Here is a 14,821-nt window from a genome sequence, read left to right as displayed (position 1 = left end):
TTTCCATCACTAGAACCAGGTTAATAGCATGAATAGTCACCCACTATGGTGTAAAACACCTTTAAAGTTGATATTCGGAACTTTAACCTTGTTTACTGTGAAATCATAAGCCTAATGCTGCAGTATCAATCATTCAATTGTATTTGTCCCGTGAAATCGTACAAATTACAATTCCAGTCATGTAATCCCATCGGCTCCTTAAACTTGTCATCAGTGTTAAGTAAAAACAATTGAAAATGTACCGCAGACCGACTTATGTTCTACTCATTATCTGTCCAGCTGACTTTAGATGGCTGCAGGATTGAAAGCAGAACAGAAACGCAGTTTAGATACGTGATGATTTGTGACGTGATTTGTGGATTTTTTCTGTACACTGAAATAGCTACCTTGTGACTGTGATAGACAGTTTATGAATGTTTTAAGTTAAAAAAAATCTCAGTTCCTTAATACAACATTAGATCATATACGACACCATGAAGGCAAAAATCTTATAAATTTGATAAAAGGTATGACTATATACACCACCTACTGTAGCTTTACAGTTTAACTGTGGTTGAAATATGTGATAAGTCAGAGATCTTCAACAGGGGGTCCTCTGAGTTACTGCAGGGGGGGCACCAAATTGTTGTTTTTGAAAGTTTTTTTTCAAAAACTAAAAATCTTAAAATGAATCCAACGTAGTATTAGCAAACATAAACCAGCCCATTTGTGGAAAAAATCTAAAACCATTGATGAATTACTATTAAGGTAAGTATTCTATGCACTAAAATGTATATATATGGCATATATATATATATATATATATTGTATACACACACACACACACACAGTACTGTGCAAAAGTTTTAGGCAGGTATGAAAAAATGCTGTAAACTAAAGCCCTATTCGCACGGGATAAGTATTACCTGGTGACCTCCGGTCATTTGTAATAATTGCGGAGGTTGTCTGTGATCTTAATCCCGTGCGAATCGGTCATGTCTGTAATTTGTAAAGTAATAATTCCCCCGCAAATGACCTACCATATTTCGCTGAAAACGGAGGTCCAGTGATAATATTAGTCCGTACGGGTCGGCATCTCTGCTTTGTCCAGGATTTGGCGGGGCTTTTTGTTTTTTCAAGGTACCTGTTTCCTTCTTTTGCGCCTTTTTATCCATCTTTGGCAAAGAATGGAGGGTGCGTTGGAGTGTTTTGACAGTGTTTTGGGTGCTGGGTCATGTCGCTATACATCATATACAATTTGCAGAAAGAGAAAGATGAAAACCACCACAAGTGCGAAGACAAAAAGAATGATTAGATGGCGATGGATGACATGTATAGCAGCATGCGGTAAATATATTTTTTATGTTTGTATCATACATCTGGAGATAACGACAAGACATCTCCAAGCAATAGCTTATCAAAAATAATGCACAATCAAGCGAGGGGGCTCACTTCATAATTAGAGGTTAATGTTACAAATAAATCAAGCGTAAAGCTTGAGCTAATAGATTTTAACCTGGTGAAAGGTTTAGTTTTATCCATCTAACCGGACCCTGCTTGACACCACCCGGAGAAAAAAGTGAGAGAAAGAAAAAGGAGAGGTCGCAGTTCGGACGATGACTGACTACCCGGTTGAGATTGTGTGTGTGTGTGTGTGCGTGTGTCTCTCCGCAGATCTTACCACACACAAACGCAGCAGTAGCAAAGCTACCCCACACCCAGGTTTCTACTGTTGCTTAATGTCAGTAAATTTGGGGTAAAATCACAGGGCTTGCTTTATCCCGTTCGAATGCGCCAGATGACACTCAGACGTGGGGGGGTAATTTATAATTCACACGAGGTCCCTAGATAATACTTATCCCGTGCGAATAGGGCTTAAGAATACTTTCAAAAATGGAAGTGTTAATAGTTTATTTTCATCAATTAACAAAATGCATTGAATGAACGGAAGAGATATCTAAATCAAATCAATATTTGGTGTGACCACCCTTTGCCTTCAAGACAGCATCAATTCTTCTAGGTACACTTGCACAAAGTTTTTGAAGGAACTCGGCAGGTAGGTTATTCCAAACATCTTGGAGAACTAACCACAGATCTTCTATGGATGTAGGCTTCCTCACGCCTACATCCACAGAACCCCACGCCCCCGCCTCCTCAGAAAAATCACCTTCCGCAATCTTAAATCAATTGATCCCCACCATCTCTCCGACCTGCTCTCCACCACTCTCCACCTGGACTCAACCCTCACCTCACCTGATGATCTCACAAACCACCTCAACTCCAACTTGTCTACCTCCCTCAACACTCTGGCCCCGCCACTTCAACCTGGACTTCCCCTGTTACGCCGATGACACCCAGATCTATCTCAGCACCAAATCCCCCCACAGTCCTCCCCTCTCCCACATCAACTCCTGTCTGTCAGCTATTAAAACCTGGATGCAACACAACTTCCTAAAACTCAACAGCGATAAAACAGAATTCCTCCTCATAGGCTCCAAATCCACACTCAGCAAAATCAATGACCCCACTCTCACCATCAACGGCACCATTGTCTCCCCATCTCCCCAGGCCCGCAACCTTGGCGTGATCTTTGACTCCACCCTCTCCCTTGAGCCCCACATCCGTCATGTCATTAAAACCTCCTTCTTTCACCTCTGCAACATCGCCAAAATCAGACCCTCTCTCACGCCTTCATCTCCTCCCGACTGGACTACTGCAACTCGCTTCTCCTCGACATCAGCTCTACCCACATCAATCAACTCCAACTGGTCCAGAACACGGCCGCCCAACTGATCACCCGCACCAAATCCTGGCACCACATCACTCCAGTCCTAAAACAACTCCACAGGCTTCCCATCTCCCACCGGATCACCTACAAAATCCTTGTCCTCACCTACAAAGCCCTCCACCATCTGGCCCCCTCATACCTCACTGACCTCCTCTCCCCTTACCAACCCTCACGGTCCCTCAGATCCACCTCAGCCGGTTTCCTCTCCATCCACAAGTCCAACCTCCGAAGTTTTGGGGACAGAGCATTCTCCAGGGCAGCTCCCAGGCTCTGGAACTCCCTCCCCCAAGAGATCCGCACCTCTGAGTCCCTCACCATCTTCCAGTCCAGCCTCAAGACCCATTTCTTTACCTCTGCCTATCCGTAGCCCCACGCCCCCCTCCCTTTTCATCTGTGCCTGAATCTTGTTTTGTTTTGTTTCTGTTTTCTACCTTTCCCTGAAGCACTATATAAATTCAATTTATTATTATTATTATTATTATTATTATTATTATTATTATTATTATTATTATTATTATTATTCAAATCCTTCTGTCTCTTCATGTAATCCCAGACACACTCGATGATGCTGAGATTAGGTCTCTGTGGGGGCCATGCCATCACTTCCAGGACTTCTTGTTCTTCTTTACACTGAAGATAGTTCTTAATGACCTTGGCTGATGGATAAGTATCTGCCTGTGTTTCTCAGCATATATATATATATATATATATATATATATATATATATATATATATATATAAGGGACCCCTGATCCGTCTCTCTCAGTTATGGGTTCCTTGGTTTAAAAAACGTTGAAAACCTGTGATGAGTGATATGACCACAGTTCTCAGGCTGGCCACTACTTGGAAATTTTGGGGTCTGTAAATGTCTCCTTGATTCAAAAAATTCACAAGTTAAGAAGAGGTTCTGTCCACTTTTAGGCATTGCGGCAGATTGAGGCTGCCCCGTATTCATACATTGCCAAGTCCTATATGTGTGTGATACAGCCTGTTTGTACAGTGCTAAATAAAAAGTCCATCGCATCATATTGTGTTTTTTATTTTTGTGTTTTATTTTTTTGCCTATTAACCTATCCTAATATTTCTAAAGTGTGAGAGGAAATCGGAGCACCGAAAAGGTCTGGGCCAACCAGAACCTGTCTGTGAGAATCAATGCTCACAAGTGGTGGTGCTCAGAAAAGGGGAATAGATAAGAATGAGAAGGAATTTAAATGAAGGGGAAAAAAAAGAGAGAAAGAAAGAGGGACAGTAGAAGAGTGGGGTGTGGACACGGAATGCTGTAGTTTGGCCATTTAATGCGCCCTGGGCAGCAGCTTGTTGCGCGCCTGGTTTTGTCCCACAGATGCTTCCTCTATGGAAATGGCTGGAAGGAGGGTCATCTCCCCAGTGCCCAATCTTGGCAAGGACTCATCAGGCTCTTTGTGTTTTTTCGCTGCCGGCTGCTTTCTGAATCGGGCTTTCAGGGGTTTATCCTCTGTTCTGGAAAACTGATGCAGGGAATTGTGCTCTGCCACCTTATGCCTGGAGTACATTGTGGCCATTGGCTGGATTGAACTCATTAACTCGTAGGTAGGCACCATGTACTTTATGTTTATGTAGGCATGCTCTCCTCCGTGGAGCTCAAACAGCTCCAGAGTCTCCTTGATCAGGTCACCAATGTTCATTCTATTCTGCTGGCCGTATTCGATGCCATCTCCAGAGTTGATGTTCATGTTCTTGAAGATGTTACAAATGGGGAGGATCTGTCTGTAGTAGGGCACCAGAGCCTCTCCCACCATGTCTCCAGAGAGCACCAGATGCTGCAGAACTTTCAGGGTGGTGCAGATCACCTGACGGTTCCTCGTGTTCAGGGCGTTCTTGATCGGCATGATGAGCTGGGGAATGACGGGGCGGATCTTGGGGCCTCCGTGCTCCAGCATGTCATGTGTTCCCTGGCGGGCGAAGAACTCGTAGGGATAAACAGTCTCCCGTAAGCCATCAAAGAACAGAGGCAGGTAGTGGTGGTAGTCCAGCGTCTCGATCTCCACCTGCCATTTAATGCGGTTGCCTTTGGCGTCATGCTTCAGTGACGTCGGGAACAATCCGCGGTCGTAGAACTCGCGAAAGGTAGTTGGTTTGAAAGGGCGCTCCCGAAAAGCCCCTGCAGCCGGGGGACCCATCACCACGTAGTTCTTCATAGTGGCCTTCATGGTGAAACCTTGTGTTTTTAGCTCCATCTTCTTCCTCAACAACATCTTGTCTTGTAAAATGATCAGTCAAATCCAAACTGAAAATGGAGAGCAATGTGAGATTAAATAATCCTTTATTATGTTGCTATCAATCGCAGACGACGGTAACACAATGGTGATCTTATGTTGCTAACTAGATCATACGTTTGTTTTGGTTTTCATTTATGAAGTTTTTAGTTTTACAGTAGCTTTTGTTAGCGTATAATGTCTCAGAAGTATGTACACATAAATACATGGTTGGATCACTGAATAGGAAAGGCCTTGATGATATCTTTAAGGAAATCTTTTTGTTACTTTAGTGTCCGATTTAAAGCAATTGCGGCACAGCGCCATCTCATGTCTAGTCAGTTCAATAAAAAACTAAAACTGAAACGATTTGCGTTCCTTTTTATTTAATTTTGATTCGTTTATTAACCTGTCAATATTTGTTTGGGTTTCAGATGACTAAAAATGTTTTTCACTGCTTTTTTCCTTTTAGTTTACTACAATCACCCTGCTTCTTCCCCAACACAGTACAGTTGTACAAAACATAAAAAGTAAAGTAAAAAGCAGCTGTAAAGTGTGTCTTACCTTTCCGATGGTTTGTGTTGGAATGAGACTGGAATTCCGTCTTCCTGTAGATACATTCAGCGTTCCATGGTGATGATGTGTCACAATCAGACAGAACAGAACATACACTGTTCTAGTTCTACTGTCAGTTCTACTGCTTTTTTTAACACCAGTGGAATGTAACTAGCACTAACTCAAGTACTGTACTTTATTACAAATTTAAGATACTTTACTTAACCGTTTCTTCTCGTGTTACTTTTTACTTCTGTTCCACTACATTTGAGAAAAAATATAACTTTACGCACCACATTTATTTGCAACTGAAATGAGTCATTAGAGGATCCAAAAATCTTACAAATGAAAACAGAGCTTTATGGGGGGAAAGTATTTGATACAGTGGATATATATATATACTGTATATACCTGTAGGGTTATATTCTGTATAGTATTCAGTCTGATTAAACATAAGATGCTGACAACCGAGTTATAATTTAAAGGTTCCATATTTAAAAAATGTAAAATGTGGGATTTCCATGTCTTTTTTTGATTATATATAATCCACAGAGAAATGCCAACAGTCCGTATTCAGAAACTGTGCCTTTAAACTGGCCGTCAGGACTTCGGTACGGTTGTGATGTCACAACTATAATTTAATATATTAATATATTATAAGAGTTAAAAGTAAAAAGTGATCAAAAACAAGCATGCATGCATAGTGTGCAGATTGGATGTGCATTGGGTGAGGTTATTATAAATTATAAGTACAAAACATAGATTGTACTTTACCAGAGTTACAGATTATGTAATTGTGAGTCCAGTTCCAGTTAGTGAGTCCAGAAGGACCACAGCAGCCTCCCACTCCACTGATGTCAATTCTGTGACATAGAATCAGAAATCAGAATCAGAAAAAGGTTAATTATACTAATACTAATTATGCCAAGTATACTTACAAGGAATTTGCCCTGGTGGTTGGTGCATACATAGACAAACAAACATTTGAACATTAATATGAAATAAATAATAAATACAGAAACAAATATATACAAAATAGCTGTTTAACATGAGAAAAAAAAGAATTTGAATGGACTGGGTGCAGAATGTGCAAAAAATATATAGTATGTGCATTGGTCAGAATGAGTTAAAGGGGAACTATGCAGTTTTTTTTAGTTTAATTTACCTTAACTGAACAGCTTCGGAGTCATTGGAATGGTTAAATGACTTTTTTTCGGGTTGAATGGTGGTCGTCTCGCTCCCCACTAGCACCTGTGAGCTGAAAAATCACCCTTGCAACTTTCGGCTCAGCATCAGGAAGTATTGCGTGATATCAGGTCTGGCGATGTAACAAATTGCCTCATGGCACTGCACACATACGCCCATTAAGGAACCGGCTAGCAAGGTATCGATGGAGTTTTTCACACTATCGTCATGGCTGAGCCGGCAAAAAAGAAGCAGAAAGCTAGGAAAGCATTGTCAGGGGAACAGAGAAACAGGAAACGGCAGACTGACTGAGCGAGGAGTCAGACACAAGCAAACATAGGAGCTGCCAAATATCTATTCTGAAGCTGAAAGGGGAGCTCTATAGAGAAACCTGCGAGCAAAAAATCGTCTCCGATTGATACCCGTTGGTATTTTATTTTCCAGCACTACATGCTTTTCTTCACTTCAAGAATGTGTACACGTCAGTTTTTTAGTGACACCTGTGTTGCTTGTTATTGGTTACATTTTCCATCGGTAGTCCAGAATGTTCTTGTTACACCAGAATAAAAAGACTCAACATCTAATATGTAACAGCTTTATGTGACTTAGGCCTAAGTGAAATTGGTAGCCTATACTTAAAGTAAATAATGTGGCCTAATTTGATGCTTACTTTCTCAGTCTTGTCTGTCTCTCATTTAGACTCGGTCTTGACTCGGTCTTGACTAGTCCTGGTCTTGGACTTGTCTTGGACTCGACAAAATTGGACTTGACTACAGCCCTGACCTCTGTGGAACACTTTGGGGGTATGAGCCTTTCACATGAGACACTTTTTAAGGTTTTAGTCCATTGGTAACCTTGTCAGATAAACCCTCTGTCATATATGACATCAAAATATTTCTTTTATGTAATTATTTGAAGTGACTGTTACCTGTGGGTTTTTTACGTCTTAAACTCCTTTAAGTTTTCATACCATGGATATGTAATAACAAGGTCCATACATACTGAAGCACAAGGGGGCGGTAATATTTTTAAAACGGCCAATCTCCGCCAAACAAAAGCTGAAGAAGAAGCTCATGGTCCCGCCCATTTTGTCGTTGGCGGAAGTAGCAGTGGTCTCCTTATATACTGTCTATGGTCTCCTCCAGGGTCTCCTCCATCCAGAATCTGAGCAGGACAAAATGGCATTAAGAGCTGCATTAAGGAACACGTGCGGCTTGTCAGGTATGGCTGCATGTATGTGCACCTATCATTCTAACAGAATGCCTTAAATGTTATAAATTGCCATTTCACCTGCGGCTGTTTGGGCTGTTACTGTTAGCTGGGTTAGTTGTGTTAGCTTCCAGAAACTGGAACAAAGGTCACGGGACACCTTTAGCTGCCAATGGATACGTGACGGACATAATAATACACCTAAGTTTATGTCAGTTTGTGCACCTTAACTTTCATTATCAATGCGTGTCAGGTTATAGTTCATTTGAATATTTATTTGATATATTTAAAAATAACGCGTTAAAAAGTAATTCAAGCTATTACACTGCGTGGTTGAATTCTCGTTTCTGATTTGTCAATCACGGCATTTCTACGGTCTGTTATTTCTGTCTCTATGTTATTTCTGTCTTAAGTCCCGCCCACACCGGAGGGGAAAATAATCATAGCTCTCTATTGACTTTGTGTTGCATGGAGGTGCCAGCAACAGAATAAATGAAATCTGCCCAATCTAACCAATGTGCTACGAAATGATCCGTTTTCTCTGATTCCAGACACTGTTCTATTTATGTTTCTCTAAGACATTACATATTTAACACAAATACAATGTTTTGTATTATGGAGTAAAATTATTATCTTTTTTTTTTTTTTTTAAGAATTAACAATATGGCAGATGTAGGGTTTTTCCTGCTCTGGACATACAGTACTGTACATATGATTACTGTAATCATGTCCCCTAGAGCTGCTCATAAAGATTACTGTGTCTTTTTATTAAAAGCTTTTTTTTTTTATTTTGGCATTCTTGGGTGTACTGTAATTCTTAGAAGCTTGATAAATATACATGCCAAAGACAAGACAACATTTAATGTGTGTGTGTGTGTGTGTGTGTGTGTGTGTGTGTGTGTGTGTGTGTGTGTGTGTGTGTGTGTGTGTGTGTGTGTGTGTGTAGGTCTTCTTTCCCAGCGGTCCTCCTGCAGCACTCATGGCAGAGTTTGTGTGTCTCCCGTCCTCGTCGCTCCGCAGAGGAACAACTCCACCTCGCCCAAGATCGATGTGGAATTTGACCAAAGCACAGGTAAACATTTTTGGTAAAAGCTCAGTACACAGCCACTTTTTTTTCCTGTCAGCTTTTGTTGGGGTTTTAAAGTGCAGAGTAACAGCAGAGTAATGTTGGACAATCTGCTTCCTGTTTACACCAGCACGCACATACCCAGTGTGTGTGAATGGTCATGTTGTATGTGTTGTCAGATGTGTTAAAGGTGCCCTGCCACACAAAACCGTTTTTACTTGTATTTTTTTGAAATATTTCAGTTCTATATGTGTTTGTGTTATGTGGTGAATGTGAAAATGAACTGCTACCTCCTCTGTCAGCTCTAGCCACTCAAAAGAAATAAGCGGAGAAATCCGGTCAATTACAAAAGCTGGTCAGTTTGATGTGGTGTTGCCTGAGCTCATTACTATTCATGAGCTCGCCCAATTGTGCTGGGTAAAGGATGCTGATAGCCAGGCTCTCATTGGCTAGCTGTTAGCCAATCAGAGTCAAGCAGCTTAGCTCGTTGAATATTAATGAGAACTGGCACAAATCGAGCTGAGTCTTCCTGCAGGCTTTCTATAACACGTTAGAATGGCTTGAAACAAGGTAACCAAGGCATTTTTTCCACAAACAAAAATGTTACAGAGTCCATGGTAGAACTTCAGACCTGTAATATGAACGGAGCTTAGTTTTGCTGCTGGAGCTAAAACTCTTGCATGGACGGAGATTGTTTCTTGTCTCAAAACTCCGCCCACTTAAAATTGAAAAGGTAGTAGTGTGGATGTAGCCTTTGTCCCTGACTAAACCTACCAAGAGACAGCCAGTCCCTGAGTTTGGCTGTGACCGGGAAATGTAAATTAGATATTGCTGTTGTCTTTACTGGCCATCTATACATTTCTTAACTGCCTATAAAACACAATTAGAGCTGAGGCTTTACATTAATCATGTCATCATTTCATAGCATTTCTTTTCTTTTTGGAATCTGTAGGGAATTTATGCGAAAGTATTGAGGCGAAAGATCAGCATCTCTGTCTCTCTGTAGGTGTGGCTGTGATGCGCATGCAGAGTCCGCCGGTCAACAGCCTCAGTTTAGATTTCCTCACAGAGTTCTGCATCGGCGTGGAGAAGCTGGAGATGGATAAGGGCTGCCGAGGCCTCATCATCACCTCGGTACAGTAAAACCTCAACGTTTAAAGCAGCAGAGCCTTTCTGCGAGAGATTAAAAAAGTGCAGACTTTTAGCTTTGTGTATTACTAGGAAGTTTAAGTGCACTATAATAATGTTTGTAATTGCATTATAGAAAATTATTCTTTATTTTCACAGCTGGAGAGTGTGTCGTTGCAGTACAATCTGAAAGTTTAGCCTGAGTATTGTGTGTGTGTTGTGTCAATCCAGAACCAGCCCAAGGTGTTCTCAGCCGGGCTGGACATCATGGAGATGTACGGGAAGAGTCCGGAGCGCTGTGGAGAGTTCTGGAGAGCCGTTCAGGAGATGTGGCTGAAGCTCTACAGCTCCAACATGGTCACTATAGCTGCAATCAATGTACGTATGAAATCCACCCACCCACTGATAGTCACGAGTGATGCGAGTGATGGTTTCGCTGCCTTCTATTGTTGTTAGGGATCGACTGATACTGGTTATTCAAAGCCGATACCTATTATTATTATTATTATTATTATTATTATTAGTAGTAGTAGTAGTAGTAGTAGTAGTAGTAGTAGTAGTAGTAGTAGTAGTAGTAGTAGTAGTAGTTAATGAAACTGATAACCGATATTTGGAACCGATACGCATTTATAGTGAGAATATAAATCTTTAAGTCAAAATTAAGTTACAATCTCCAATACAGAACTTTGTTTAAATGCTTTAAGCAGTTATTTAATAAATTAGAAACTTTCAACATAATACACAGTAAAATATAGTCAGATAGTGTTGTGGGCGGGACATTAAGTCAGACTCTGAAAACACAGAGCTTTAGCCAAGCCAAAGTAGCGCACTTCTTAATATTTAACTTTCATCTATCAGGCAAATAAAACGATGATACAGATATTTATATATTAAAAAGGGCCGATAATCAGCCTATCCCTAATTTCTGTGAGAGAAACATTGCAAGCTGCTACAGTTTGCTGCTCTGCGGCATTGCAGATTGCAAAGCCCACCTGACTACAGGAGCCGTTAAGCTCTGACTTGCGGAGTACACAAAGTTTGGGCGGTTCGAGGTCGGATCACATTCTCACCACAAATGAACCGCTCCAGAGTTCCTCTTCAAGGAGGTCTCGATACGCTTGTTTGCTTGTCTGCTTGTCTGCTTTTGGTGCGCATCCGAGTGCGATTGCTGCATTCACACCTGCCCAAACGAACCGCACCGAGGTGGGGGGGGGGGGACCAACTCTAGTGTGACTCAACCGACCTAGATGAGACAGGTGTGAAAGCCCTCTCAGATGGTCCTTTAGCATAACTCATAACTCCCCCCCCCACAGGGTTCCAGTCCTGCAGGTGGCTGTCTTATGTCTATGACGTGTGACTACAGGATAATGGCCGACAACCCTCGGTACAGCATCGGCCTCAATGAGACGCAGCTGGGCATCGTAGCACCTTTTTGGTAAGGAATTCTAAGTAGGACAACACCCGTGACAGCTGTGGCGGTTATGTTGATTTGATTTGGTTAGATAAAGGACAACGCACATTAGTTCAAATTTCTGCAAATGTGCCAGTGTTAGCGAGCCGGCTACTTTTCAACTGTAGCCCTTTGGCGAGATGTATTGAGACCAGAGCAACAGTAAACCGCTAGTCATTAGTATGGTTTAAAATACAGACAGGAGTCAGTAAGACGCTATAAAGGCCGCCAGAGCAACACAATAAGCTTCCTCCAGAAGCCTTGCGGAGTGCCAGGAAGCAGCAAGACACCAGTAAAGTCACACATCAATAGTATCCACAGTCAGTACATGAAGCCACGCAAGCAACAAAACACAGCCAGACAACACAGAGGATAGCCATTTTCTTGAACCATGCAACCATGCAGAGCAGGAAGATAAGATAAACCTACAAACAAGAACAATTTAAGACCTAAACACACTAAGGACGGGACAGGAAAAATATTGCACATGGTGTATGACTATTGTTATATTATTGCTGGATGATAATTGCAAGTTAATGGTTTGGATGTATGTTGAGTGCTCTGATGGCCCAATCTGATTGTCTGACTGTACCTCCGCCCGATAGGGAAGCAGGCTGAGCAGGTGATGCCCAGGGTGGAGGTGTATTAGCCAGTAATTAATCAGTAATAGGCAGTGACACAAAAAAATGAAATCAAACACATCACTCATGATGGAGATCTTGATACAATATTAAAAGCCGCAATACAGGTTGATAAGATGGTTAATAAGCTGGTGAAGTTAATCTTCATGATGATGATGATGATGATAGTGATAGTGTTGTTATGTACAGTAAAAGGTCTCTGCCGATCCCCTGCTCTATTTCACCTGATTGAACGATTGCTGCCATCTGCAGGTTCAAGGACACCATGGTGAACACCGTTGGCCACCGAACCACAGAAATGGCTCTGGAGCTGGGGCTGCTCTACAACCCGTCGGAGGCCCTGAAGATAGGACTGGTGGACCAGCTGGTACCTGAAGACCAGGTCCTCACCACAGCCGCACAGGCCATGACCAAGTGGTTGGCTATTCCAGGTATATTGGCACCTTACAAAATAGGAGGTTTGGACGGGTTGAAACTTTCAACTACTTGCAACGCGTCGGTCTGCAGCAGTTCACACCAATGCATATCATCTCCATAGCAACGACTCTTTGTACTTCCGTCCTAACTTCAGGCTTTTTGTAGCTAAATATATCATTCATTGCGTCTCAATCTGAATCTGGATAACGTCAGTGATAGTGAGATGCTTGCCACGGTTACATTTCTAGTGATGAATCGGCGAAAACAATGTTTAATTTCTCTGAATAAAAGTCGGCGCTCCCTCTCTTCAGTCACTCTCTAGCTCGCTCCACCGCACATGCTTGCGGACGCACGTTGAGCCTCCGTTATTTACATGTTTGTAACAGAAATAAAATGGATTATGGATATGTTTATTGTAGCTGACTTTGCAAGATGACTTCGCTATTGGCTGTTGAAACAGGAGACGTCTCTTACGTTCTAAAACCAGCACCTGGCGAGGAGCTGAGTCGGGCCTGTTCAGACCGCTGCAACTTTTCTCTGCGCCGTTCTAAAGCGCTTTCATCTCGCCGCGAATCTTTGGTCTGAACTGGGCTTTAAAGTCACATGTCCGCCTCGGGTCGATGCTACCTATTGATGCAACCAATGAAACATTGAGCAACATGAATGTAGGGGCAGAAAAACAAACTTAACTTGAATTGGAATCGGTGAGCTAACTGTACGTCGGTTCTTTCTTTACAGACCACGCCAGACAGATCACCAAGTCCATGATGAGGAAGCCAACCGTCGACAAGCTGACGTCCAACAGAGAGGCCGACATCCAAAACTTTGTCAGCTTCATCACCAAAGACTCCATTCAGAAGTCGCTCCGCATGTATTTGGAGATGCTTAAAAAGAGAAGAGCCTAAAGGAGAGAGGGAACACCTATAAAGTGGCGCACATGTACACGCATTACAGGGAGTTTGTGACATTTGTTGAAAACACCGTGTCATGTGTGCATTAGTGTTAATAGACACTTGACTACAGCTCCCTGCAACTTACCTTCGTAACAGTGTACAACCAGCAAGCACAGGGGGAGACATACCCAGGATTGACGCCAATGATTCAGTGACAAATAAACACAGGACACACACATTTCACAGTACATTAGTAAATGTAAAAAAAAAAAAAAAATTCTAAACTCTTATTTCGTAACATGATAAAATTTGAAGTCAAAGAAAATTAACACACTGTTAGGCAGATTACGAGAGAGAGAACTCTTTTCTGACTGCTGGGGTTTAGCGAACAGTCGATTGCTGCCACAGACAGGCCTCCACCAAGTGCCTAGCCTTACTGTCCCTTTAAAAACCATAACTAATGAGAGTAAGCTTGGGTGTATTTGAACAGCCCACAGTGGGCGAAGCCTTTGTGACCTCTAACCGATTTATCTACAACACAAGACTGCTTTTTAGCCTGATATTTCTCAATAAATGGGTGTATTTACAGTATGTGGTCAGATGGTTTATTGGTATGATTTAAAGAAGGAATTAAAGGTCAGTTTTATTTGTGGCAGTATTTATCTCAAGAGACTTAAAATTGTATCCTCTGGTCACATTGAGAAATTACACGGGTACTGGGAGAGCGCAGACTACCAAAGCCATGCCCTGTGTCGCAATGTTAACAAAAGTGTGTATTTGGGTTCTTTCTTGGCCCGTGCTACACCCTTCCACCAAGTTTCAAGAAAATCAGGCTAGTTTATCAGTAATCCTGCTGACAGACAGACAAACTGATCAGAAAACGCAATAAAGTCTCGGTTTGAAGGCAACAGAGACATATGCTGGTGTCATAATATGCAGATAGCTTCAGTTTTATGTGCAAAGATTTTTAATTCCCGTCACTGAAAACTGTCCCACCTTATATTTGTTCATATACGTATACGCCGATGCAATAAAAGTAAATGGACTTTTGTTTGTGCTCAATGAGAATCATTGTCCCAGTTACTCTAGATTAGTCTCGCTTGCCAGATCTATCCACAGCGCTGTTGACATTGCATTTCAGTAGAAAGTGATATATACATTTAATAAAAAACAAAAAAAATCATCAACAAAGGGGCTTTTTCATGCAACTTGTATGCCCTTTTATGTCCCACTCTTCTATTTCCTAAGCCTGTTCAACGAAAAAAGTTTGAAATGA

General features: G+C 41.8%; 2 protein-coding genes across 2 annotated transcripts; one reads left to right on the top strand and one right to left on the bottom strand.

Annotated features, from left to right (window-relative positions):
- Window positions 1-3,862: 3,862 nt before the first annotated feature.
- Window positions 3,863-5,596, bottom strand: LOC120575039 (parkin coregulated gene protein homolog). Its single transcript, XM_039825627.1, has 2 exons — window positions 5,566-5,596; window positions 3,863-5,033 (listed from the first exon to the last, which is right to left on the bottom strand). The coding sequence occupies exon 2, from the start codon at window positions 4,999-5,001 to the stop codon at window positions 4,060-4,062; it is 942 nt and encodes a 313-aa protein (XP_039681561.1). The 5' UTR covers window positions 5,002-5,033; window positions 5,566-5,596; the 3' UTR covers window positions 3,863-4,059.
- A 2,216-nt stretch (window positions 5,597-7,812) lies between these two features.
- On the top strand, window positions 7,813-14,602 carry eci1 (enoyl-CoA delta isomerase 1). Its single transcript, XM_039825824.1, has 7 exons — window positions 7,813-7,962; window positions 8,897-9,022; window positions 10,023-10,150; window positions 10,376-10,522; window positions 11,458-11,579; window positions 12,488-12,666; window positions 13,391-14,602. The coding sequence occupies exons 1-7, from the start codon at window positions 7,815-7,817 to the stop codon at window positions 13,555-13,557; spliced, it is 1,017 nt and encodes a 338-aa protein (XP_039681758.1). The 5' UTR covers window positions 7,813-7,814; the 3' UTR covers window positions 13,558-14,602.
- The last annotated feature ends 219 nt before the right edge of the window (window positions 14,603-14,821 follow it).

Source organism: Perca fluviatilis, chromosome 15 (genome assembly GCF_010015445.1).
Source record: "Perca fluviatilis chromosome 15, GENO_Pfluv_1.0, whole genome shotgun sequence".
Taxonomy (NCBI): Eukaryota; Metazoa; Chordata; class Actinopteri; order Perciformes; family Percidae; genus Perca; species Perca fluviatilis.
The sequence above is the reverse complement of the archived record's forward strand: the minus strand, read 5'-3'. Positions and strand labels throughout refer to the sequence as shown.

Bases quoted from the DNA above. Each gene is read 5' to 3' on its own strand.
- eci1 (XM_039825824.1), top strand. From the start codon at position 7,815: ATGGTCCCGCCCATTTTGTCGTTGGCGGAAGTAGCAGTGGTCTCCTTA. The intron at 11,580-12,487 runs GTAAGGAATTCT...TGCCATCTGCAG, and splicing joins GGCATCGTAGCACCTTTTTG to GTTCAAGGACACCATGGTGA. The intron at 12,667-13,390 runs GTATATTGGCAC...CTTTCTTTACAG, and splicing joins CAAGTGGTTGGCTATTCCAG to ACCACGCCAGACAGATCACC.
- LOC120575039 (XM_039825627.1), bottom strand. From the start codon at position 5,001: ATGTTGTTGAGGAAGAAGATGGAGCTAAAAACACAAGGTTTCACCATG.